This window comes from Melozone crissalis, unplaced genomic scaffold (genome assembly GCF_028551555.1).
Source record: "Melozone crissalis strain CALT ecotype California unplaced genomic scaffold, PUWL_Pcris_2 ptg000110l_1, whole genome shotgun sequence".
Classification (NCBI taxonomy): Eukaryota; Metazoa; Chordata; class Aves; order Passeriformes; family Passerellidae; genus Melozone; species Melozone crissalis.
In genome coordinates, this window is record NW_026535887.1 from 1,360,673 (window position 1) to 1,383,963 (window position 23,291).

Genomic DNA, 23,291 nt, shown 5'->3' on the forward strand with positions numbered 1-23,291 from the left:
GCCTTCTTCACTTAAGATTGATGGATCCAGGCATTCTGCTCTTTGATTTTGATTGCAGTGAAGGTGGTGAGAAGTATTTGCAGTGGTCTCTCTCACTGTGGTTCTGAAGTCTTCTCTGTAAGAGACTTAACATATACATCATCTCTAGGTTGTCTAACTCTCTGCTCTGAGTTCTAGCTACATGTTTTTCAATTACTCTGAGTTGTTTGCTTAATGCTACCATGTAGATGGACATTCTGGACATTCTCTTTGTATTCTATATGGTCTTCTATAAGGCATTCTAAAAGGATTCAGCATTCTTTTAGCTCAAGGTTTAGTTTGAATTTGCAATAGTGCTAGTGGAAGAGCTTGGGCTAGGGTAGATTAACTTCTTGCCTCAGTCTTATGATTTGCTGCTTAATCAGCAAATTGGGGGCGATATGGGGTGTGAAGTTCTTAATTTATGCCTAGATGGCTACTAATCTGTTGCACTATTTTGGAAATGAAATGTGATTCTTTATCTGAGGATATCGTGGCTGGAACTCTGAAGTGTGGTATTATTTCTTGTAAAAATAATCTGGTCACTTCTTGAGCTTTGACAGTTCTGGTGGGGAATGTTTCTGGCTACTCTGAAAATGTATCTATCAATACTAGTAAATACTGATACCCCCCTTTCCTTGGGAGTTTTGAAAAGTTAATTTGCCACTACTGTACAGGCCCATGGCCTCTCCCAGTCTGACCGAGTTTTGGCCGGGGGTATTTTGGGGTTAGTCTGGAGGCAAGGATCACATTGTCGGCTTACTTGAGTGATAGTGGCATATAAATTCCTGACAACGATACAACGATTGTTTCAATCAGATGTGTGTTCTAGAAAGCTTGTGGAAATTACTGCTTCAAAGTTAACGCTTCATTTCAATGCACTCTGTATCACTCGCTGCTTTGGTCATTTCGAAAAAGGAGCTACACTCTATAAAAGGCTTTTAAGTAGTTAGGCTCTAGTGTGCTTTCTAGTGCCCTTCTTTCACTAGTAACTACAAAAATGGGAAGGGATTACTAGCTCTCTTTCAATGGTAGCCCACCCCTTGCCGTTGTATGTCTTTTTTGATTAGTATTATTGTATTATGGCTTACTTTTGAGGAAAATTTGTATTTCACCCTTTGCTGCTTTTTTTGCTTCTCTATTTGCTAGCTCATTTCTTTCTTCTAATTTTAAGTTCACTCTCTGGTGTGCCTTAATATGCTTTTCTAGGTAGCTGAACTGCTTCTAGCAGCTGGATTGTCTCTTCTTTCTTTGTGAGGTCAGTAGTCTCCTCTCTTTTCAGATGGCTCTATGTGCATGTATGACTCTGAATGCATACTTTGAGTCTGTGTAGATGGTTATTCTCTTCTCTTTTGCTTTTTCTAGGGCACGGGTCAGGGCAATTATTTCAGCTTTCTGCACAGAGGTACTTGTTGGTAAGGGTCTAGACTCGATTACTTCTCTGTAGGTGGTCACTGCCTACTTAGCATGTTGCTTCTCATTGGCAACGTAGTTGCCCCCGTCAGTGAACCAGGTCTCCGCATCATCCAAAGGAGTGTCTTTCAGGTCTGGGCGGCTGGAGTAGGTAGCTTCAATGGTCTCTAGGCAATCATGGTGTACTGCTTCTCTTTGATTTCTGCTGAGAAAAGAAGCTGGGTTGACAATATTAGTCACTATGATCTCTACATAATTTTGCTCTACTATGATGGCTTGGTATTTCAGAAACTTCTGTGTTGAAAGCCAGTGGCCACCCTTTACTTTGAGCACTGCGGACTTACATCTGGAAGTTTCAAAGCTGGAGCTGACATGGGGGCACTCTCTCTAGCTGGCGAAAGGCCCGTGTGGCGTCTTTTGTCTACTGGAGATCTCAGTTTCTATTGGCAATAAGAGCATAGAGGGGTCTGGAGAACAGTCTATAATTATAAACAGCTGGCACTACCTTACCATGCCTAAGAAGGTTCAGAGTTCTTTCGTTGTCTGGGGTTTCAAAGTTTGGCATATGGCTTTCCTGCCTTAAAGTCTGTTGCTCAGCACTCACTTCTTACTCTAGGTAGACTACTTTCTGTTTCACTACTTGTGCCTTTTTCTTTGAGACTCTGCATCTTTGGAGTCTTAGGAAATTCAAAAGGCTTACCGTCCAGGCTTCTCCTGCTTCCCTCGTCTGAGTGGCTACTAGAAGATCATCTACGTACTGCAACAGCTTTCTTTCTTCTTGTGGAGCTTCCCGGGACTCTGGGTCTTTGCAAGTTGTTCTCTAATCAGAGTGGGGAATTTTGAAGCTTTCAGGCACATGGATTATGTGAGTTTGAGTTTGAATGCAAAAATTTTCTGGCTGGCTTCGTGGATAGGGAGGCAAAAGAAGGCATCTCTTAGGCTTAAAACAGTGAACCAGGTTAGCTCAGGTGTTAAACGAGTTGGTAAAGTCTATGGATTTGCTACCACAGGGTATAAATTTTTTGCTATCTTATTGACAGCTCTTAATCTAGTACTATCAGTTATTGGGCTGATTCTTTCCTTATCTTCTTTTTGAGGGTACTACTCAGTTCTCACTAGTTGTGTTCTTTCTTTATGCTTGATGCTCATGGGGGAGCATCTTTCACTCTCCCTGGTACAGCAGAGGCTCATACTCTTGAAAACACTTATTTACTTATTCTAATATCTCTTTACTAATGCCTTTAATTTCAGTGTCTGTTAATGTTAAGCCTAACTTCTTTATATCATTTGCTTCTAGAGTAACTTTTCTCATTTGAGAATGTTTAGCAAATTGAGCGAATTGTACAAAAGCTTTTAGGTACACATAGTACACATGTTACTTTAAAGGTTTGCACAAGTATGCCTTCTCAGACTGGCCAGTTGTTCATTTCTCACACTACAACATAAACATTCTCCACAGGTACTAAAGCTTTATTTAAAACTGAATATATGGCCCTTGTGCTGACAAAAAGTCTTCCCTTTTGGGGAGGTCATCTTTACCCTTCCTCCCTTACCTTGGGAGGAGCTTTTAGCAAATCATATGTACTCATTTTGCGAACTGTGATTGCTTTGCATTTCAGCATGATAATCTTTGCTTGATTTCATTCATTGCTATCTTATGCTGCATGCTGAACAACATGTTTGATTTGCTTTCTCTTTGCTTTGTTTTCTTTTTTAAGGGCCAAGACTAGAGGGCGGTCTGATCTCACAGTCTCTTTGCCATTCTGGGTGATTTCTTAAAACAAAAAGACATATCAGCATGCAAAAAACTCTATCTCATTTATCTTCTTATTTTTAAATAGTACTAACAGCAATGAAGTATTATAAATCCCTTTATTTTCTGAGCTGCTCTTACTGGCAACTTCTTCTCAGTGAGCCCCTCCCAAAAGGGGCTAATTTAGGAACTTGTTTGCGTTTGCTCTGGTCAGTTCTCATTACCTCTTTCTCCTTGCCTTATCTCGCTTCTACTCAAACTTCTTTTCACAGCCTTTCACAGTAGTTTCTCAGTTTTCTTCTTACACACACACAGCTCTAGGTGGCAGGTATCAGATGTGATTCCCACACACAAGCTTTAAGACTTTAGGTTCTGAATCTGCTTGACTAGAAACTTCTAATTTACACTCGGGACATGTGCCCTGACACTTATTAGAACAGCAAAACAGCAATACCAGTGTTTCTCATAAACACTGCACTGCAATAATACTTGCACATCTAGCTTTTGCTCACAGGTCATTCTCGTGTTCTCTGGGGAGACGGGGCAGCCAGAGCTGTCCCTGTGCCCAGGGGACAGCCACTGTCACCTCACACAGCATGCTAATCAAAAACGTGACGTAGACACTATGTTCTGATCAAACAAAATATCAGTCTTTTCTAGTTCTCTTCTTGCACAATTTAATTAAACACTGTGTCTACTTACACTTGTTTTACTGCTTTGCAAAAAGGCTGTGCTAGTCACAGCCGAAACTCTGATATGCTCACAGACACATGCACTCTTCCCCTTTATCTCAAATTCACTAGAGCTAAGGCTTGAATTGCTGTGAGGGGGAGAATTCTTGGAATTCTTTTAACTCGCTTTATGGTAATTAGGCATAAATCACTGTACTATAGTTCTCTTATGTAAAATGCCACTCTTGTTGCAACAAAATCTTAAAATCTCTGCAAACACTACTATACAATCTGAGAATCATATTACTACAATGCAGCGGAAGAAAATCACTACACAAAATCACTGGGAAAGGGCATATTTCTCAAAGTGCTCACTTTTCTCAACACAACACAGCATACCATAATTCAGCATTTACTCACATCAATTTTTCTTGGACACAATCAAAATAACAGCCCACAGTCTAGAGATCAAGTCTAAACATTGTGATAAATAGGTATGATTCATGCTGATAAAAATTGAAACAGTAATCAATATTGATACAGTAATTAATATTTGAGAATAATAAAACAGTTAATAGTTAAAAAGTTGTAATGCCAAAGAAGAGAGGGAAAGGAGGGGCTCCACCTACCCCCCCTTCCCAGCAGATGTTTTCAAGGACCACAGGAAAGAAGCTGAAGATACAGTTGCTAAAAATGACCAAGAACCTGGTTGGGTCCAAGAAAATGCTAATTATAAGGGACTTATTGCCTTGATATGTAGATGCAGTGATACGTTAGTCTTGGCTTACATTGTACTGGCTTGGTGCGCATGTGTAACCCAAAGGTGAATTAAAGGACAACGAAGAAGACTACAGGGCCTTCATCAGTGACGACCCCCAAAGACTTGTGCGACCACCAAACCGAGTGGTGGCGCATGCGTGGTAAAGGTGGTAATGAAGGCAGAGACAGAAAAGTGACGAACCGGAAATGGGAGGAGATGGCATTCACATATGGCATATAAGGGGTGACTTCCACTTGGCAAGCTTGTACGTGAAGTGGCAAGGGTCATTGAACCCTGCCCTCCATACCCCACGGTTGTTTTTGCTTATGCGCTATTATTTGAACCAAATTATCCCTTGTTCATATATTTTCTAAACTATTTAATTAAAATTGTTACTACTTTTAATATTGTTTGGCCTTTTTATGATGGGATAATTGGGCAAACATAACAACATCTAAGGCAAAGGAACTCTCTGAGCTCATACTTACGGTTAAAATGTACTAAATCTACACAAATTACTACATTTAAACACGATAAATATTATTACTGACAGTCTTCTACTCGCTTCTCTGCAGGCCACTTCTTTCTTTGCTTCTACAGCTTGCTGCAGCTGGTGCTTTAGGTTTCACTTGGCTGCTTCAAACACGAGTAGTACTGGCCTCCTTCGCACCGTATAGCACTGTAGCTCTACTCTCTTTTATACACTGTACACTTATACACTTGCACGATAGCAAACACAGTGCACTGACTACACAATGCGCACATTAACTATATAGCAACACAGTGTCTGGACATTACACACACACACAAACAAAACACACACGGGCTCAGCAGTTCTGCTCCATCAGAACAATGAACTCTCAACACACATACATGGGTTCACTCGGCTCACTCCTAGAGCTTCTAGCGGTTCTGCTCTATCAGAACGATGAACTCTTAATACACACATACACGGGTTCACTCGGCTCACTCCTAGAACTGCTTGCGGTCTGCTCTATCAGAACGATGAACCCCGTCTCTAATACAGCTGCTCTATCAGCTGAACCCAGATGTCTCTGGGTGGTGTACTCTTTTGCTCTCTTTTCCTTCCCCTGGGGGCTCCTCAGTACATACTGTATCTTCTTCTGCAGGCTAGCAGGTTCTTGTCTGTCTTTGCAGGTGGCGAGTTGAGATGAGCGGAGCCCCACCAGGAAAAAAATCTTGGGGCACGCCTTGGAGGTCTGTTTATCTCCCCTGCCCTTGCGAGGACAGAGAAGTCTTATCTGGGGTGCCATAATGTTTTGCGGAGAAAAGAAGAAACTTCACAACTTTGTAAAAGTTGTAAAGCTCGGTATGTTTTTATTACGAGGTGCGCCAGACGCAAGTCTCTTAAAAAGGCAAGCGTGCTTCTGGTCTTCTTTTATCTCCTTTCTAAATGCATATGCATACAGTTTTACAATAAGTTCATACATATTCTTTCTGCGTGACATTTAGCACCAGTTCTTCTTTATCAAAGGAATTTCTAAGTCGGGGGCAAATCGACTTTGTGGTCTTTTCTGGTTTTCTTTCTCTGTCTCTTTGCTGTCTCGGCATGCGAGTTTTTCTTTCAGCTTTGGCTTCACAGACTTTTCACTTTTCTTAGACGCTTCACTTAATTTAGAATGGATCTTTACTCTGTCTCACCTCTGAAACCCAAAAGGGTGAGCCATGGAACCTTTTCTTTGCAGGTAGAGCCTGAGATCCATTGTCACACACCAGACATCTATTCCACAGCCCCTGGTCCATCTCTAATGCCTGTCCAGACACAGATTTGGGGCTGAGTGCCTGAACAAACCTATTAAAATCTTCCTGCTCCTACTGACCTCAGCTGTAGTGAAATGTGAAAGAGCTGTGGAGCCAGGAGCTCTGATGTGTCAAACCACTTCCTATATACGATGGCACGCTGAGCATCGACTTTGGTTTCCTGGATAACAGACTAATACCAGAACAGAAAGCAGCCTTTGTTCTTTCCTGTGGAGCCAGCAAAATGATGATTTGCTGACCAAAGCCCTCTCTGCACACGTGGGTGATGCTGCCAGACAGCCTCATCAGGCAGTAACAGCTCCTTGGCTTGGCTGGCAACAGCTCATCGCTTCTGAGAAACTTCACCATCCCCAGAGGTGTGGAGAAAAGATGGGGACAAGTCCCATGGAGCACAAGTGGCTTTTGATGTGGCTCTTGTTTGGATTCAGCAAGGGGAACAGGACAGGTAAAAGACTCTTTTTGCCTTTTGGGGAGGGAAGAAATGGTTTGGGTTTTTTGGTGGCTGTTAGAGGCACCAAAACTTAATCGCAACATCCTGACTCCTTTCAGCAAAGGAAAGGTGCTAAGGAGCTTAAGGAATTTATTATTCTAAGGAAATGAGAGAAATGGGTTCTGTGCCCACAAGCTGTCAACTGCAGAAAATCCAGAGCTTTAGAGGATATTTTTTGTCTGACTAATGTATGTATCCTCCAACCCATCACTGGAACAGTGGGCAGATCAAAGCAGCCTGAGGCGGCCCTTTGAATTTCCTTTTTCCATTTTGCTTGTAACTTTAGGAAACAAAAATAGACACTGAAATGCCAGCACCCCTGTAGGTAAAATTGATGGCAATGCTATTAGTTAAAAGACACCATCCAAATTTGCTATGGATACTATAGAAATGAAATACTTTTTCAGCCATGCCTTTCAATCAGCAGTGCCTATAAACTGTGAATAGAGACAGCTAATCCAATTCAGCATAATTTTACACATTTATAAATGGTGACACTGCTTAGATTTGGCTTATTTATCATGACAAGTGGGTGCATTGAAAAATGGTCTGGTGATGCATTAGTGTATTTAAATTTAAACTGCTTTGTTCAAAGGCAGGGGGAAAAAATCCCTTCCATTCTCAGCGCTCCATAAATGTGATATTTCTTTCTGTGTCTGATGATGATGTCCAGGCTGAGAGGTACGAACAGACACAGCCTGAGGCAGGCTCTCAGATATGCTGGTGCTGTAACTGCTGATGGATCATCCTTAGCAGGGCTGGGAATTTTCCTCAGGGCTGGCCACCTCAAGGGAAGAGTGTGTTGCTAATGACTGAACTGATTAATGCAGGAAGGACCTGCAGGAGTGTTGAAGCCCCAGGTGATTTTATTCTCATTATTCTGCCAGTAAATGCTGCAGCTTCTCCCTTCACTGCCAGATGAGGAGCCAGAGCCCAGGGGAAGTGTTTGGTGCTGCGTGCAGGAGCAGCACCACGAGCTGCTCAGCCAGAGATGTGTCACTGGGATCAGTTCTGGGATGAGTCAGGTTCCCCAGATCACACTTTCTGAATTACTCTGCCTGGAACATGTGAAATTTCTTTCTGGCAGTTCTGGTTTATCAGAAACTGCTCTGTTTTATTGGAAAAAAAAATCGAGAGGTTTCAGAGCAGTTGCATTTTATGCTATTTCTTGTAATTTTATTCACCACTGAATGAATTAATGCACAGGATTGCATTCCCCACTGTATTTCTAGGCTCTTCTTTCCTCAGCTTCCTATACTTATTTTCAATGTCTCTCCCAATGCTTAAACATAATATTTATATATATATTTTAAATTTCTCCCTGCAAATAATATGCTAAGGTAGAAACACCACCTTTCACCAATTTAGGGGTTTTTAATCATGGAGACATTTAAGGCATTGTGGCTGTAATACCTGTTGATTTAATTCCTTAGGGAAATCAACAAAGAGACCTGGGAATAGACATAAGCAAAGCAAAGGGAAAGGGGCTGGGTCAAACTGATCAGAAATCAACCAGGCCTCAGCACATACAGTACTTTTTTTTATTATTTTGCCTCAGTATTTTCAGCTTGTCCCAGCACTGCAGGTTCAGTTTTGTAAATACATCCAGCCCTAGATGGTGTTTGTCAAAATGCACTATCAGGAATAAAAATAATTAGAGGGAGAAGGAAATAAAAGTCATTTGTTTTACAGAACAGTTTCACTGATAGTTCTCAAAGAGTTTTGAGAGGGAAAAGTCCTGGGGGACTGGGGAAGCTCAGGCATGGGATGATCATTCATTTAGTAAAAATTAAACTACACCTTAGTGCTAAAAAGAAGAGAAATGCTGGTTTTCCTGTGAAGAGCATCACATTTATCTCATTTATCCTGCAGCAGTGCCTAGAAGCTGCAGGCATGAGGGTGAAGCCTGAAGTGAGGGTCAAACACAAGGTAAAAGCTGCTCTGTGCTCCTACAGCCTTCCCATCTTGCTGTTCATCATACAGGGATACACTGAACAGATTTGCAACTTAAACCTGGAAAGGATTAGAACTCACAAAAGAAAGAAATTCATTCATGTGAATTTCATTCACACAAGATGGGTACCAGATCTCAGTCATGTAAAAATGAGAGGGATTTCTTTCCCATTATACTTGCATATTAGTGCTGGCTCCCATGGATTTGAAAAGCAATGCAGAATACATTAAAGTTGTCAAACACAGACAAGTGATTATTGTAAGGTCAACTAGAGAGCACATACCTTTATAAACCTTTCAGCTACGGTGGCCTTCAGCAACAAAGGGCTCAATATGTAGCTACAAGTAAAAAAATGTAAAAAGAAAAGTTTTAAAAGTGTGATGCTACTGAGGAAAGCAGATATTACAGACAGAGATCCTGCAGTACCTGCTTCTTCAGCTGGAGGAATTGTTTTCCCACCTCATCAGAGGTGAGATGTAATGTCCTTTTTCCTTTTATTGCAGAAAAAAATCCACTCTTTAGCTACTTCTAGAAAGCCACTGCTCCTGACTTTGCTCACTGTTGCCTTTAGATTGTTGTTATTTCAGTCTCCCTACCTCTTCAACTTTCAGCTTTGTCTGCCCTGTTCTCCCTGTTTTATTAATACTATTTCAAAGCCCTGCTTCTGGATATTTTCTACCCACGGATTCCATTCCCTGACCTTGGTCCTGAATTTTGGAACAACGTGGCTCACTGAGTCCTTGCTCCATCTCCTCCAATGCTTCCCCAAAACTCACATTTCCAAAGCCCTTCCATGACTTCCCTCACTTGACTCCCTGTTCCTCAGCCCTGCCAGGGGAGCAGCACTCAGTCACCTGCTGCTTTTTCTTGATATTCTTGATTTGTAAAGTGTAAGCCTTCACATAAAGAATATATAACCCTCTCTATGTGGAAAAACACTTCATTTATGACATCAGAAGAATCATGTTCATGTGCAGAAAACTTTCATTTCGCTTTTGAGATCTCCAGGGCAAAGTTCCATGACTGTGCTAAGTCCCTAAGTCAAGTGAGATGAGTCCTTAGGGCATATTTGAAATCAAAATTTCCCCACTAGACCTTTTTTCCTTCACTTTTCCAAGACTGGGACACACACTTGTCAGACCATTCAATTCTTTTCAGAAAGGATATTCTCTACTGCCCTTTCAGCCCTACAAAAGGCAAGGCTGAGAAAATTTCAGACAAAGGAAAGAATCTATCTCTTCTGTTGTTTAAAAAGACAGTTTTTGTTTCTTTTCAGATGAAAATATCAAAGACATGTGGGTTACTGAGATGATCTATTTAAGCAGAAGTGTCACACACCAAAACAAGGCTTTCATGTATGATATTCTCAAAACTTGGCTCTGTGCTCTGCTACAAAACCATGTGCCGTGGTTGCATTCAGAGTGAGCTCTGTGGCTTTACCACAGAACCAAGGATGTTATAAACACCCAGAAACAAAAACAAACCCCATGCTTTACTTAGCACACTTTCTATGCAGCACACTGTGCCCAGGCTAGTTTTCCTTCCTCTTCCTTCTTTGCTAATATTTCCTCTTCCAATTCCACATTCTGGGTTCAAGTCCCCAGCCCAGCCTCTCTGCTAGGGAGGTGGGAGATTATCAATACATCAGGTAAACCACTCTGATTATCAATATCAGCATGGAAGAATGTTCTTCCACCACTGCAGCTGATAAAAAGAAAGAAGCACCTTAAAGCTTTGCTTTGGAAAGTAAATTAGGTGTCTCTAGAGAGGTTTGCCCAGCTCTGCTTCTCACAGAAGGAGCTAAGAATGTCACATTCCTGAGGCTAAATTATGCTTTGCATGACAAAGCTTAGTCCACTGTGCAACCTGCTTTAGCCTTGCTGTATATGGAATTTTTTTGCATCAGATTCCACTGTATAGGTCAATGGCAAACAGCTGCTCACCAGGATTAAACCAAGAGGTAAGAGAAATGCATTTTTCCCAAACCCAGTTTTCTGTGGTCCCAGTTCATATTCCACTTTATTTTACACTGTTTTTTGAACAGAGATATCTGGCACAGCAAACTCAGCAGGGACTGAATTGCCAGATCCTTAGAACAGGACATTCTTGTTCTCCACTGCTGGGAATATTCAAACCCACCTCCATCCCCCTAAGGCTGGTCTCTCCTCCATTGCTGTTTTTATTAAAACTTGTGCCTGGTCACTTTATCTGCATTGTATTTCTGTCACTTACTGCAGACTCACTATTACTCAAATTATTGTTTAAGATAATCTCTCTATAATCTAATGAACAGTTAATTATGATCTCACAGGCAAGTTACAATAAAATTGGGGTCTGTACCCCAACCCCACATCTGGAATCTATTCCCATCTTAAAAATTCACATAAGCAATAAATGACATTAATGGGGGAAAGAATCCTGCAGAGCTGAGGCTTGCTTGTTAAAGGATCCTTGGGGAATAAGTTTTGAAGTAAGAAAAAGTTCATTACCATTTCAGTCCTGTTGTTGGTATCAATTCCTTCGCCTTGCCTGTATCAGTTTCATCTTCATGAGACTGCACCATTTAGAGCTCCCAGTTTCTCACAGCACATAAATCCCCGGGGCTGATTTAGCTTTTCAGGCACAGCTGGGGAAAAAATAAATCTTCATTTTCACTTGATTTGATTTGTTGCTGTCTCTGGGGAGAGGTGCTCTTCATCTCTGAACTGGGCATGTGTGTGCAGTGCCTGGTTTCTTCCACTGCTTCTGCCCAAAACTTCAGAGCATCCAGGTTCCTACCAATCCCATCCTACTGCCTTTGTAGTAAGGGGAAAATTGTCCTATTTTTGCACCTTGCTGCTTTAACTTGAGATCAGAGTAGTGTCAGTGGTGACACACAGCCACGTGACAGAGGAAGTTCTGAGTTTAGGTTAGTGTGGCGTGACTCACTGTCTGTGTTTTACCTAGCACTAAAAATACCTGTTACGAATTTTCCACACTCACTTCTTGTGGACTAAAGGTGTTGTTTTAGAGCCTCATCTATCACTGCTCTGCCAGCTCAGACATGGAAGAGAAACAGGAGGGAGGGTTTCATGAAGCCTGGTATTGCCAGCACACCCACCAAGAGCAGTTTTGTGGTTGGGTGACTAACAGAGGTGAATGGGAAATGTGAGGGAAGAAATCTGAAAGTGCTGATGCTGATTTAGATGCTGGGTTTCTTTCCCTCCAGTATCTCCTGTCTGATATCTGACAGCTCGTGTGGAAATCCCAGATGCCGTGAGACATCTCAAAGGGCATCAACACCCCAGCTCACACCTATCTGTTGGCACAGATGACAAGGCTTGCAGATCTCAAAAAACTTTTCAAACTTAATTTAGGGAGCACTCCAGCAGAACCAATAACTACTTTTTAATTGTTATGCTTCATGGCTGTCTATTGTTTCAATACACAAGCCTCCTTATTCTAAGGGTTTGTCTCCATCCAATCCATCATAATAATTGAAACCACCTCCAGAACTTCCACAAAAGATGTAGGCTCCAAAAATCCGTGAATATGAAGAGAAACAGGAATTCCCATCTGCTTTAGGAGAGCTAACTGTTCTCATAATTCTGCAACTAACAGAAAGGCTAAATCCCTGAGAGCACAATTACACCAGCTTATCTGTTTCGCCCATTTACTGCCTCCAAGTGCAGAGAAATGGAGTGCCAGGACACTTTTGGAGTGTGGGAAGTGAGAATAATTGGTAGGGGCTGATGAATTTTGTGAATGAAGGAATGAGAGAACAGTGGACATCAGGACAGCAAGAGAAGGAAATAGTGGCACACAACACTTTGTCATGGGGATGAAAAATTGGAATAAATGTAGAGGGAAAATGAGGAGGCAAACAAAACATCAAGACATCTCAAGGTAATGTAAGGGCAGTATTTCAAACCAGTAATAGCAGGATTGCAACCCTGGAGAAGCTGAGAAGGGATGCAGAATCCAGGGAAAGCTGAACTGTGCAAAACACTACAGGCTGTGAGGCAGGTTATGCCCAGATGGGCTGGCCTTTTAAAAGATGGACATTTTAATATCATGCCAAATCAAGTTGATTGGCTAATTACCAGCAAGGTGAAAAACAACAAAAAAAACCCCAAAAAACCAAAGCTAATCTCCCTTAAAAATGTAAAAAGTCAGAAATCTGGTGAAGAAAAAAAATCCACCCTGCCATTCCCTACTCCCTGGATTCTTCCAATGCCTTGGCTATTTTACCACTCACACAGCAAGGATGTTGATTTTTTTAGTGGCAAACCATGTAGTTTCCTTGGGCATAAAGATGGAATGAAGTTTTAGGCACAATTCACTCCAGAGGTCAGTATGGTCCTGACCTCACCAGGTCTGCATCCTCTCTGCATCTTCCCAAACTGTTCCAGGAGGTGCCATGACATGAAACTGAAGAAAGACGTGGAAGTGCTGGAACAGGTCCAGTGGAGCTGGGGAAGGGTCTGGAGCACAGGTCTGATGAGGAGAGGCTGAGGGATCTGGGGGAGCTCAGCCTGGAGAAAAGGAGGCTCAGGGAGGATCTTTTTGCTCCCTAAAACTGCCTGGCAGCAGGGTGCATGGATTACATGCTGAGTGCCTACTTTTTCTAGAAAGAGGAGTGTAAACCACATAAAGATAAGCACTTCTGAAGATATATAAGATATTTTGAGACAAGAGCAATCATAGCAAAGGATATTTTGCAATATCTGTATTCATTCACAGCTCCTCCAGTGTGAGGACTGGTGCAACAATAAACCCAAAAGTTGACAATTTTGATCAAGCACATTGGTGAGAAGTATGGGAGGAGAAGCCAGTGTTTTAAAAGGTTATGATGGTTGCAAAGGAGACAGTTCTTGAAAAAGGGAGCAAAATATTTTATGTGACAATGAAGCAGTTAAAAGTCAAAGGGAGGCTGGCACAAGGTCACAACAAGACCTGGGAAATTCCTCTTCCAAAATTCTTTCTGGATCGGAGAAAGGAATATGGTTGTAAAGGTCAAAGAAGATACTGCAGTTATTTAGATGTGAGAAGACAAGAACTTGAGAAATGTGGATGAAATGAAAAGGCTGGATCCAAGAAAGGCTGTGTGTGATCCAGCTGCAACGTGGATGTTCACCTTCTCTCAAGTGCACCATTTCTGAACAATCTCTGTCTGATGTGTGCAAGTTCAGAAGAACCAACATCTGATCATCAATTAAAAGAATGTTTGCCCTTTATGATGAGTTGGTTAAACGTTGTGGGTTTTCTTAAGAAGAGACTAATGAGTTGTAGGTTGGAGTGCCTTATGCTGAGATTCAGATCTGCAATCTGCTTCAAAGAGGCTTTTGAAGTCTTGAGGGAAACAAGCTTTTAGCTTTCAGGGAAAGTGAGAGTACATGATCTCAACTTGCTGCTGATCTGATAACTCTTTAATTTTAATCACCCTGACAGTCTGTGGTAAAACATGCGGTTAACTATTTCGGGTGCAGTCGCTTCTCTCAAAGCCACAGTCTGATGTCGTTTACAAGGCGAATCCTTTGATAACACAAAGGTACAAGGGGATTAAAACAACCTTTATGCAGATTAGCTGTTAAACTGCTCACATACCTTTCGTTGTAACCTTCTTTAAACTTTGTGACTTACTAAACAGCAAGACAAAGTAAAGTAAAAAGGGCAGAAAATGTCGAAGTGAGGAAATGAAAGAAAAGGGCATTGCAGGGCTGGGGCTGGGAGTCACAGGTTGAGTTGCTGTTGGTCTTTCAAGGAGAAAGGACTTTGGGAGTCAAGGGCAGACACCAAATGATGAACAGCTCTCAGGGACTCGAGGGCCTTTGGCAGTCATTCCTGCTGGTTACTAAGTCTGCATTAATTATGGCTGCAGAAAATGTGAGAATATGATGACTAAGAAATTTCAGTCCTGATAGCTGTTGCTGTTGTGCATAAGCATAAAGGACCATGGATCATGCACCCAAAGATCCAGAGTGCCAGGCCTGGTGCAACCAGACTATGTGATTCTTTAATTTCTCAGCCTTTAGACCTTAAATAATCATTAAGTAGTGCCTTTATCAACCTCTGGATCCCCAGCTCAGCTTGAGCAGGCTTTTTGAGTGCACTGAAATGATCTAACTGAATTCATTCCAACTGATTGAGAAGTACATTTAGATATGATTTGCTGATGACACAACACTTCACATCCGTGTTTTGGGACAAGTTATATTTAGGTTTGCAAACTTATTTCACAGTAATCTGCTCTTTGGTGTCCTCAGACAGAACGGAAAGTCTGTGCCCATTCCCAATGTTTGCTTATAGACAATTGCAACTTTTAATTGTTTATTTTGCCTATTATGCCTCACTCCATAGACTGAGGGCTGCACACTCTGGTGGTGGTAGCTGCTTTCCAAAACAATTATTAACAGCTTCATTAAGAAAATGTTGATAATAATGACTCTTCATTAAGAAAATGTTTCATGTTGTCCATCTGCTGGACATGTCTGGTATTGAGAACAGGGCAGTCCTTGATCCATAAAGTAAAATGCCAGGCTGTCCTGATTCTCAGGCTTTCTATTTGCAGGTGCATGCCCACGTCTTCCAGTGACTGAATTTGCTGATGTTACTGCTGACATGTATCCACCACCAACCAAACTGTACTATGCGTGTGAGCCTGGCTATGACAGAGAACCTGGTACATACCAAGGAATTGAGTGTAAGATTGAACAGCAGGGAGCTGTTTGGATATACAAAGGAATAAAACCATTTAAATGCTTGGGTGAGTGAGTGTTGGGTTTTTTTCTATACATAGAGGTGTTTCTCCTCCATGTGTAACTTGGTATAAAACATTAACAAAAGATCTTTTGTGCTTATTTTTCTAAGTTAGAACTTGATGCAGTTTTATCCAACCTCTAGAAGCTTGGGTGTTCTGGCACTTTGTTCTGATATTTGTCTTACTGTAACTTAACAAATGTAATTTCACCACAGATAAGAAAAAATTGTTGTCAGGGGCTCCCATGATGGAGTCAGAACTGACACAGAAGCCAGAATTAGAACCAATGAGCATTGCGCCCCAGAAGCAAGAAGACCTTTCAGAGTCCAAACAAAAAGGTAAGAGCTCATTCAATACTTCTCCTGGTGATTTCCATGGAACTAGTGTAAAAATGGTGAATAATTAATTATTTTGCAGAGCGAAAGAAACTATTTCTGTAATATCTTGTCTGAATAAGGTGATACAGTAAAAGCAAATGAGTATTTGACATCCTACTCAAGAATTAGAAAGGCTTGCTATGTCCTGCCTGTTTATATTACCTAAGAACACAAGATTTTCAAGAACAGAAGCAGCATGGAAAATCTGTCTGCTTTAACCATGTGCTGCCTTGTGCTCCCACAGGTTTCTGTGGTCCTCCCAAGACTATTCCACATGCCTTCATAAGGCTGCCCCAACAGCGTCATTACGTGGGACAAGTCTTACATTTCAAATGCCAGACAGGTTATGATAAGATACCCCCCACCTTTGGCAACAGGACGTGCAAGGAGGAGAATGGTAAAATCTTCTGGACTCCCCTTGACATGAGATGCACCAATGACAGCACCCAGTGGCCACCACAGACCATCGAGCCAGGTAAGATGGTTGTGATGGTTGTGGTTACACCACAGCAATGTCCTGGCCTGCTCATGTGGAGTTCAGACCCCCCAGCTGTCATGGGGAAAGTGGGAGCTTCAAAAAAGTTAACTGAAGAAGCCCTGCCACTGAGGGGAAGAAAGAACTCCCTTGTGTATTCAAACACCTTCCCAGAAAGGGGCTGAAAAGAAGGCAAATCCTTCCTTAGCCTCAGATTTTGTCAACAGTTTAAATTTAAGGAATCCCTCTGTCCTGCAAGTTCAATTGGTGGAAAATCAGATGTATTTATAGAAAAAGGAATTGTTTATTAAGACAAATGAAGAGGAGGTAATGGACAGAAGACTTTCATCAGATTTACTTACTATCCAGTATAAAATTAAAATAACTACTAGCAGATTATAGCATAATATAAAACTGTATCAAGATACCTTTATTAAAGCCAACAAAAGAAATAGTATTGATTAGGAGTCAAATATAACTTACCACTGATATGATGATAATGTACACAGACATTAGAGTGAAGATTCCTTCACTCAATCCCTTGGGAAGTAACCATGAAATAGGTGTCCCTACTCATGGGAGAAAACTCCACACATTTCTAGGAAAATGTACAGATTTCTGCTTTGTGAAAGTTTATTGTGGCTTTTATATCTGTAAAATGAATGGCTGTCAATGATAAATTCAGCCTATTTTGTCATTCCAGCCTTGTGACCACACCAGACCACTGCACACACTGTTTAGCATCAGCCCAGCACTTTCTCCCCTATTTCATAGATCTATTCCCCTGTGGTGCCTCGTTCAGAGTGTTCCTGGTTCAGAAGTCACATTTTGGTGTCTGGTCTTTTCCACCATTGAAAATTTCACTTGGTGCAATCCAGATAAAAGAATTTCTTGCTGTGATAGATACAGCCCTTCAACAAACCAGTCCTAGAAAATAATACAGCCTATTGGAATTACATCTATTTTAAAATTGCAAATATTTTAGAATTTTTAAATTTGGATTGTGAAAAACATGGGACTGGATAACTGGATAACTGCCTTTAATTTAATGGAACAGTAATTCCAGTTTCCTGCAAAATGCTCCCAAACCTTAGCAAGGTCAGGTCCTTGCAAATAGAGCACCAAATGCTTATTCCCCTAAAGTGTTGACTTTGTATTTGTTATAATCTGATGTCTGTAATGAGACTGGAACTTTCTCAGTTCTCCTTCAGCATTCAGCGCAAAAAATTTATCAAGAAACCACTATTACAGGACACCTTGTTAAAAATCTTGCCCCATATTAGGGCAAGTTCAGACCTTCCCTTTCAGGATAAGAGAGAAATTCAATTAATTTCTTGCACCAGGGAAGGTTTAGCTTACATTTCTGGACAAAACCAGGTCCTGGTTGAAATAATGTTTTCAAGTACTAGCTTGACACTTTGAAAGTCATCCTTCCACTCTTATATGAAGTAAAGCTCTTAGATGGATCCCATTCTAGTTCACTTCATGCCACTGTTAACAGGTATCATGTCAGCAGATATGCTGGTATCCAGGCTGGAAAGATCTGTTAATGGCCAAGAAACAAACATGGCCATTTTAAAGTGTTCTGTGCAGAGGGAGAGCTGTCAGACTCCACCCTTGGAACTGCTTTGGTGCTGGGATGAGCTGGCTCTTTGCCTGACTCTGTCCTCATCACTGGTGTGCTCTTCATCAGAAGAACAAATTGATACAAAAATCAAGAATTTCTCTCTCTCCATAGGTTTGAATCTTCTGTCCTCTTTCCCTTCCTCATCAGGGACACTGCCAGTGACAGGTATGCCATTTTATTAAAGACTTCACTCCACTACCCAGAGCACTTAGTTGGTCTTTCAGTTTGGTGTTCTATTCCAGAGAGATCCATTTCTGTTAGAAGAGCCACTAAATATGCTGCAAGACAAATCTATACCCATGTATTGTGTGAGAAGTTAGTAAAGACAGTATAAACAGATTGTTTAAGCACTTAAGCTTTTATAAAGAAATTTTCAAATATTTGTAAGGAATGTAAAAGAAAATAGATCAACCAAAAGTCTGGTTTTTTAAATGGAACCATTTTCAGATTCTTCTCTGAGACTTTCTGTGAATTCAGTGAATCACTTCAATTGGAAAAAGACAGAAAAAAATGTAAATATTTAAATGCTGAGGTTTTTTCACATTTTCAAAGGAATAAAAAAGATGGGCAAATAGAACATTAGATCAGTCTGAAGAGATTTTCTTCTCCCCCTTCCCCATCTTCCACTCAGCCATTAGCTGATGAAATAGAAATTATGTCTGACTGTGCACATGCTCAAGACTTTGCACAAGGGCTCTTGATTCCAGCTGGAGTCTGTCGAAAACAGTAGTGCACATTATGGTGAGAAGGAACAATGGAGTGAGGTGAAAGAAAGGAAGGAGGAGTTTTGCAAACTACTCCAGAGACCACAACATCAGCAGTCCCTGGTTATTTGACTGTGGTCAATCTCTAGTTGCCCAAGTCCCCTCTGGTTGGGTCCAGGGAGCAATGGGGAAACATGGAAAAATTCCTGCCTCTGGGCAGAGGGGCAAAATGAGACCCTATCCCTAATCTTGCCTGTTTGTCCCAGATGGAGTAAATGTAATAACAAAGATAACTCCAGCTGCTAACCATATTAATTTTCAGGTTTTACAGCTATCTGGTTCATTCTGCTTATCATTTCCACTGCCTTTGTGTGACTGACCAAGCAGCCAATAAGGTAAGTGAGACAGAATGAGGAAAACATGAAATCTAACCAAAAAATCCCTAGAGGTGGAAGAGTTGTCAACTGGATCAGCCTTTCCCTATTGCACTGCTGAGATTTCTGGACATCCTCTGTGATGTTAAATATGACCCTGGATTTTGGGATTGTCTGATTTAGCTGTTAAATACTGGCACAAAAAAAAAAAAAAAAAAAAAAAAGAAGAGGAATCAGAGCTTTTGAAATAAACAAATCTTAGAACACGTTGCCCAGAGAGGTTGTGGACTCATCCCTGGAAGTGTCCAAGGCCAGGTTGGATGGAGTTTGGAGCAACCTGGGATAGTGGAAGGTGTCCGAAGGTGTCCCTGCCCATGGCAAGGGAATGGAATGAGATGGGCTTTAAGACCACTTCCAACACAAATCATTCTGTGATTCTGTAATTCTAAAAAGCAGTCTTTGTCCCAGTCATTGCGGAACTGAGAATGGCAGTTCAAATAATGGGTGGGAGATTAATTCTGTGGGAAAATTAAGCTTAACTATGCAAATACGTTGTTTCAGATAGATTATGCAATCAGTTTTTTCTCTCTGGCCAAACTGTGGGAAGTCTGGGGGAGCATCTACCAACACAACCACATAATTCTGTTAACTTCATCCCTCTAATTTCAGAGTTGTGTCATGACAACTTTGTACTTCAGATTTATTTCAGTCTGGCCTCCTTCCTGTTTCTGTTACTACACTGAGATGCACCAAGGCTGTTCCTGTTCACAGGCTCCCCTGCCTAGTTGAGCCAAGATGTTCCTATTTAACATTTGGGAATTCTCCTCTTCTCCTCTCTCTTTGCTAATCCTCATCCCTGTTTCTCTTCATGTTCCTTACTAATCACTGCTGCTTCTTAGCTGAATGGGGATTTTTCTTGAAAAGTGGGATGGGAGGACCTTGTGAAACCACACTAAAAGTGAATTTTTGTCAATTCATGGCTGGATAAAGCCATAGAAAGTGAAAACAATGCTTTGAAATGTGCTTTAGTGAAGGTAGTCAACCATAGTGCAGGTTGCCTGGGCCATTTTAGGATTTCTGAAAATGTGCTATGGGACAAAGTGTCAAGAATGATCTACATTGTACTGGCTCTGTGGTGGAACAGAGGCGAAATAGCCAATGCCAGATGAAATAGTAACAGACAAATGAAAGAGCAACTGACACCCTAAATGGTGTCTCCTGCAAAATTACTCTGTTGTTTTTCATAGTAAATATAGAAGAAGCCATAGAAAACCTGTGTCTTCCCATCTGTAAAGTGGGTTTCCTGTTGTAGGGAAGACTTCTCAGGGATTTGTGGCATTCAGATGCAAACTTGTGAAAATAATGACTTGCCACAGAAGAAAGAAGATTGTACCAGCGATCCCAAGATCAGCAGTGGCAAATGAAGAGGAAGCCTGGACACTCAAACCCAACGTGTGAAGGTGGCAGAAGATGTTACAGCTCAACTCTTATGAGGACAGCATGGCTTCCCACCTACACTGTGCGATTCACATTCTCTGAACCTGAGAGAAGCAGTGAGAGAAGCAGAGAAAGGAATGATCAAAACAATTCTTATCTCATTTTCTGCTCCTGTGTTGTGCCAAAGTAGAATGCAATGTGGAGATGGTTTACCCAGAGTGATGGTGTTTTGTTTCCTTGGCCTGTCAGGGCCAAGTGTGTGTGCAGACTGTGGGTCAGCAGACAGTCATGAGATGCTGGGCAGTTGAGCTGAGTGCTTTGTGCAGATTCAGTTTAGATGTAATGCAATATAATATAGAATAATATAGTATAATAAAGTAATTAATTAGCCTTCTGATAAGGTGGAGTCCTCCTTGTCATTTCTCCCAGAGGTCGGGTAAAAATATCACCAATACTAAGAGGAGGACTGCACCCCATCACTGCCTGCTGGAGAAAGAGCCCTGCCCGGAACTGCTTCCCAAACCCACTTCTCCTCCTCCTACCACACACAGATGTGTTTCTAATATAACTGCAGCCCCTCCCAAGCCACCAGGAGCACATATGGACCATTCTCCCAAGCACACTAAATGGTGCTACTGTCATTTCAGCCCACATACCATCCTCCCCACAAACAGAGCAGCTTTGCTGGACACCTGGTGTCCCCCTGCCTCTTCCCCATCCAGGTGGGTCAAGCACAGGCACAATTTTCTCCTCAAATTATTCCCCTTGAGAATTAAACCCCTTCACCCCCTGCACTGCAGCTGAAAATCTGACTGGATTCCCTTATGGTTTGCTATATACATGCATTCCTTATCACTCCCCTCCTCCCAATTATTTTGGATTTGTGCCTTCCATGACAGTTCCTCCATCATTCCTCCAGCTCAGACAAGGATGATGCAGATCATGGCAGCCAATTAATCTGACAGCTCCTTTCGTAGCTGCAGAGAGTAAGAGAGCCCAGCACAAAGTCATCTGAGGACAGGCTCAAACACACATAATACTTGACAGGTTCTTGTATTATTGGGAATTTGCAATGTCTGGATATTCTTCTGCCTCTTTTTAGCCACAATCAGCTGGATAAGATGTGTTTCACCTGGATGAATGCATGTATCTGTGCCTCAGACAGGCAGTGAGGAGGAACAAGTCCCTTTGGAGAGCAGTTCTTCTCACCCTATGGGTGAGAGAGAATTTGGACATAGGCATGAAGTGACAGGACAAGGGGGAATGGTTTCCCACTGCCAGAGAGCAGGGTTAGATGGGATATTAGGGATACATTCTTAACTGTCGGGTTGGGGAGGCCCTGGCACAGGCTGCCCAGAGAAGCTGTGGCTGCCCCTGGATCCCTGGAAGTGTCCAAGGCCAGTTTGTACAGGGCTTGGAGCAACCTGGGATAGTGGAAGGTGTCCCTGCTCATGGCAGGGAGTTGGAACTGGATGATGTTTCATGTCCCTTCTGGGTTTTTTCTGGGATAAACAATTCCATAAATCAGTGAAACCCCACGAAGTGTTTTTCCCCTTTTCCTATAGTAGTACGGCTGCTTAAAACAAGTTTTCTGCAGCTGTTCAAAGAAAAGGATGTGATGCGTTAACCTGGAATACCTGCATGTGTATGTACAAGAGCTGGCTTATACATTTCCAAACCATGTGATCAATGGCTCATGTTCTGCCTTCCTCACCTGTGCTCACTGATAATCACAATCTGTCTGATACTCCTAAACTGCTGTTTTCTGAAGACTTGTCATGCTTGAAACTGGAAGACAGCAGCCAAACCTTCTCCTCACTTTTCCTTTTTTTTCCTCTCAAAAATCAAGATAAAACCACTTGCTTTTAAATCTTTTTACATATCTAAGATCCAGAGTTTACCTAGACACAAAGTGGTTGTGGGTAGCCATAGTAATTAAATTCCACCTGCATATAAACCAGCAAGGGAAGGGCAGAGATAAATCACTGCATTTACTCCCTGAAGGATGGAGGCAGTGCAACCTGTTTACTTCCAGCTCAGAACCACTGGTTCAGCCTTCTTGAGCTTGCAGGTTTTTCTATCATATTTATATCACACCATTTCATTTGCTTGGGGCTTTGAATATTTTGTGAAGGTAGTGGGGGAAAATGTAACTTCATGTGAAAACAAAAACAAAAGGATGCCAACTTGCACTCCCAAGGTACAGTACTGCCAGTGAATGGTGTTGGCATTTTCTGGACTTCTTCAGCAGCTGATGTAAAACCCCTCAAACCCACTGGCACAGCAGAACCATGCATCCAGCACTTGAGACAGATCAGGCTGATCTTGAGTGTATTTTCTCTCCTAGGTCCCTTTGATATATGTATCTGCCTCCTTGGAAGGTTCTTTAGGTTATGAAGCATTTTGAGGCTCTGAGTTTACAATGAATAACAAATTAGCAGTTCCTAAAAAAATAATGTCAAGTGAAATCAGTCTTTGCTTAAATTGTTGCTGCTTTCAGAGTAAACATGAATGTGACCTGGATTGTCAGAAGCAGCTCATGTTTTGGCCTTTAAGTGTTCCTTAGAATGGATCTGATGTTTACATAGATATAAATAATCATCTGTGTAATCTTGCTGAGCCAAGATTACACAGATGATTATTTATATCTATGTAATCTTGCTTGCCACTCTTAAATGGAGTGCCATCCACCAGGGAAGGATATATTTGAAAGCATA

The 23,291-nt window shown here is 41.6% G+C and overlaps 1 protein-coding gene across 1 annotated transcript; it reads left to right on the top strand.

Moving 5' to 3' along the window:
- The first annotated feature begins 2,238 nt into the window (after positions 1-2,238).
- On the top strand, positions 2,239-20,974 carry LOC128947916 (interleukin-2 receptor subunit alpha-like). The gene is made up of 8 exons (XM_054292437.1): positions 2,239-2,296; positions 6,322-6,842; positions 15,392-15,586; positions 15,796-15,918; positions 16,202-16,432; positions 18,171-18,224; positions 19,086-19,158; positions 20,450-20,974. Exons 2-7 carry the CDS (start codon positions 6,767-6,769, stop codon positions 19,136-19,138), a joined length of 732 nt encoding a protein of 243 aa, XP_054148412.1. The 5' UTR covers positions 2,239-2,296; positions 6,322-6,766; the 3' UTR covers positions 19,139-19,158; positions 20,450-20,974.
- Positions 20,975-23,291: the final 2,317 nt, after the last annotated feature.

Bases quoted from the DNA above. Each gene is read 5' to 3' on its own strand.
- LOC128947916 (XM_054292437.1), top strand. From the start codon at position 6,767: ATGGGGACAAGTCCCATGGAGCACAAGTGGCTTTTGATGTGGCTCTTG. The intron at 6,843-15,391 runs GTAAAAGACTCT...TTCTATTTGCAG, and splicing joins CAGCAAGGGGAACAGGACAG to GTGCATGCCCACGTCTTCCA. The intron at 18,225-19,085 runs GTATGCCATTTT...ATTAATTTTCAG, and splicing joins AGGGACACTGCCAGTGACAG to GTTTTACAGCTATCTGGTTC.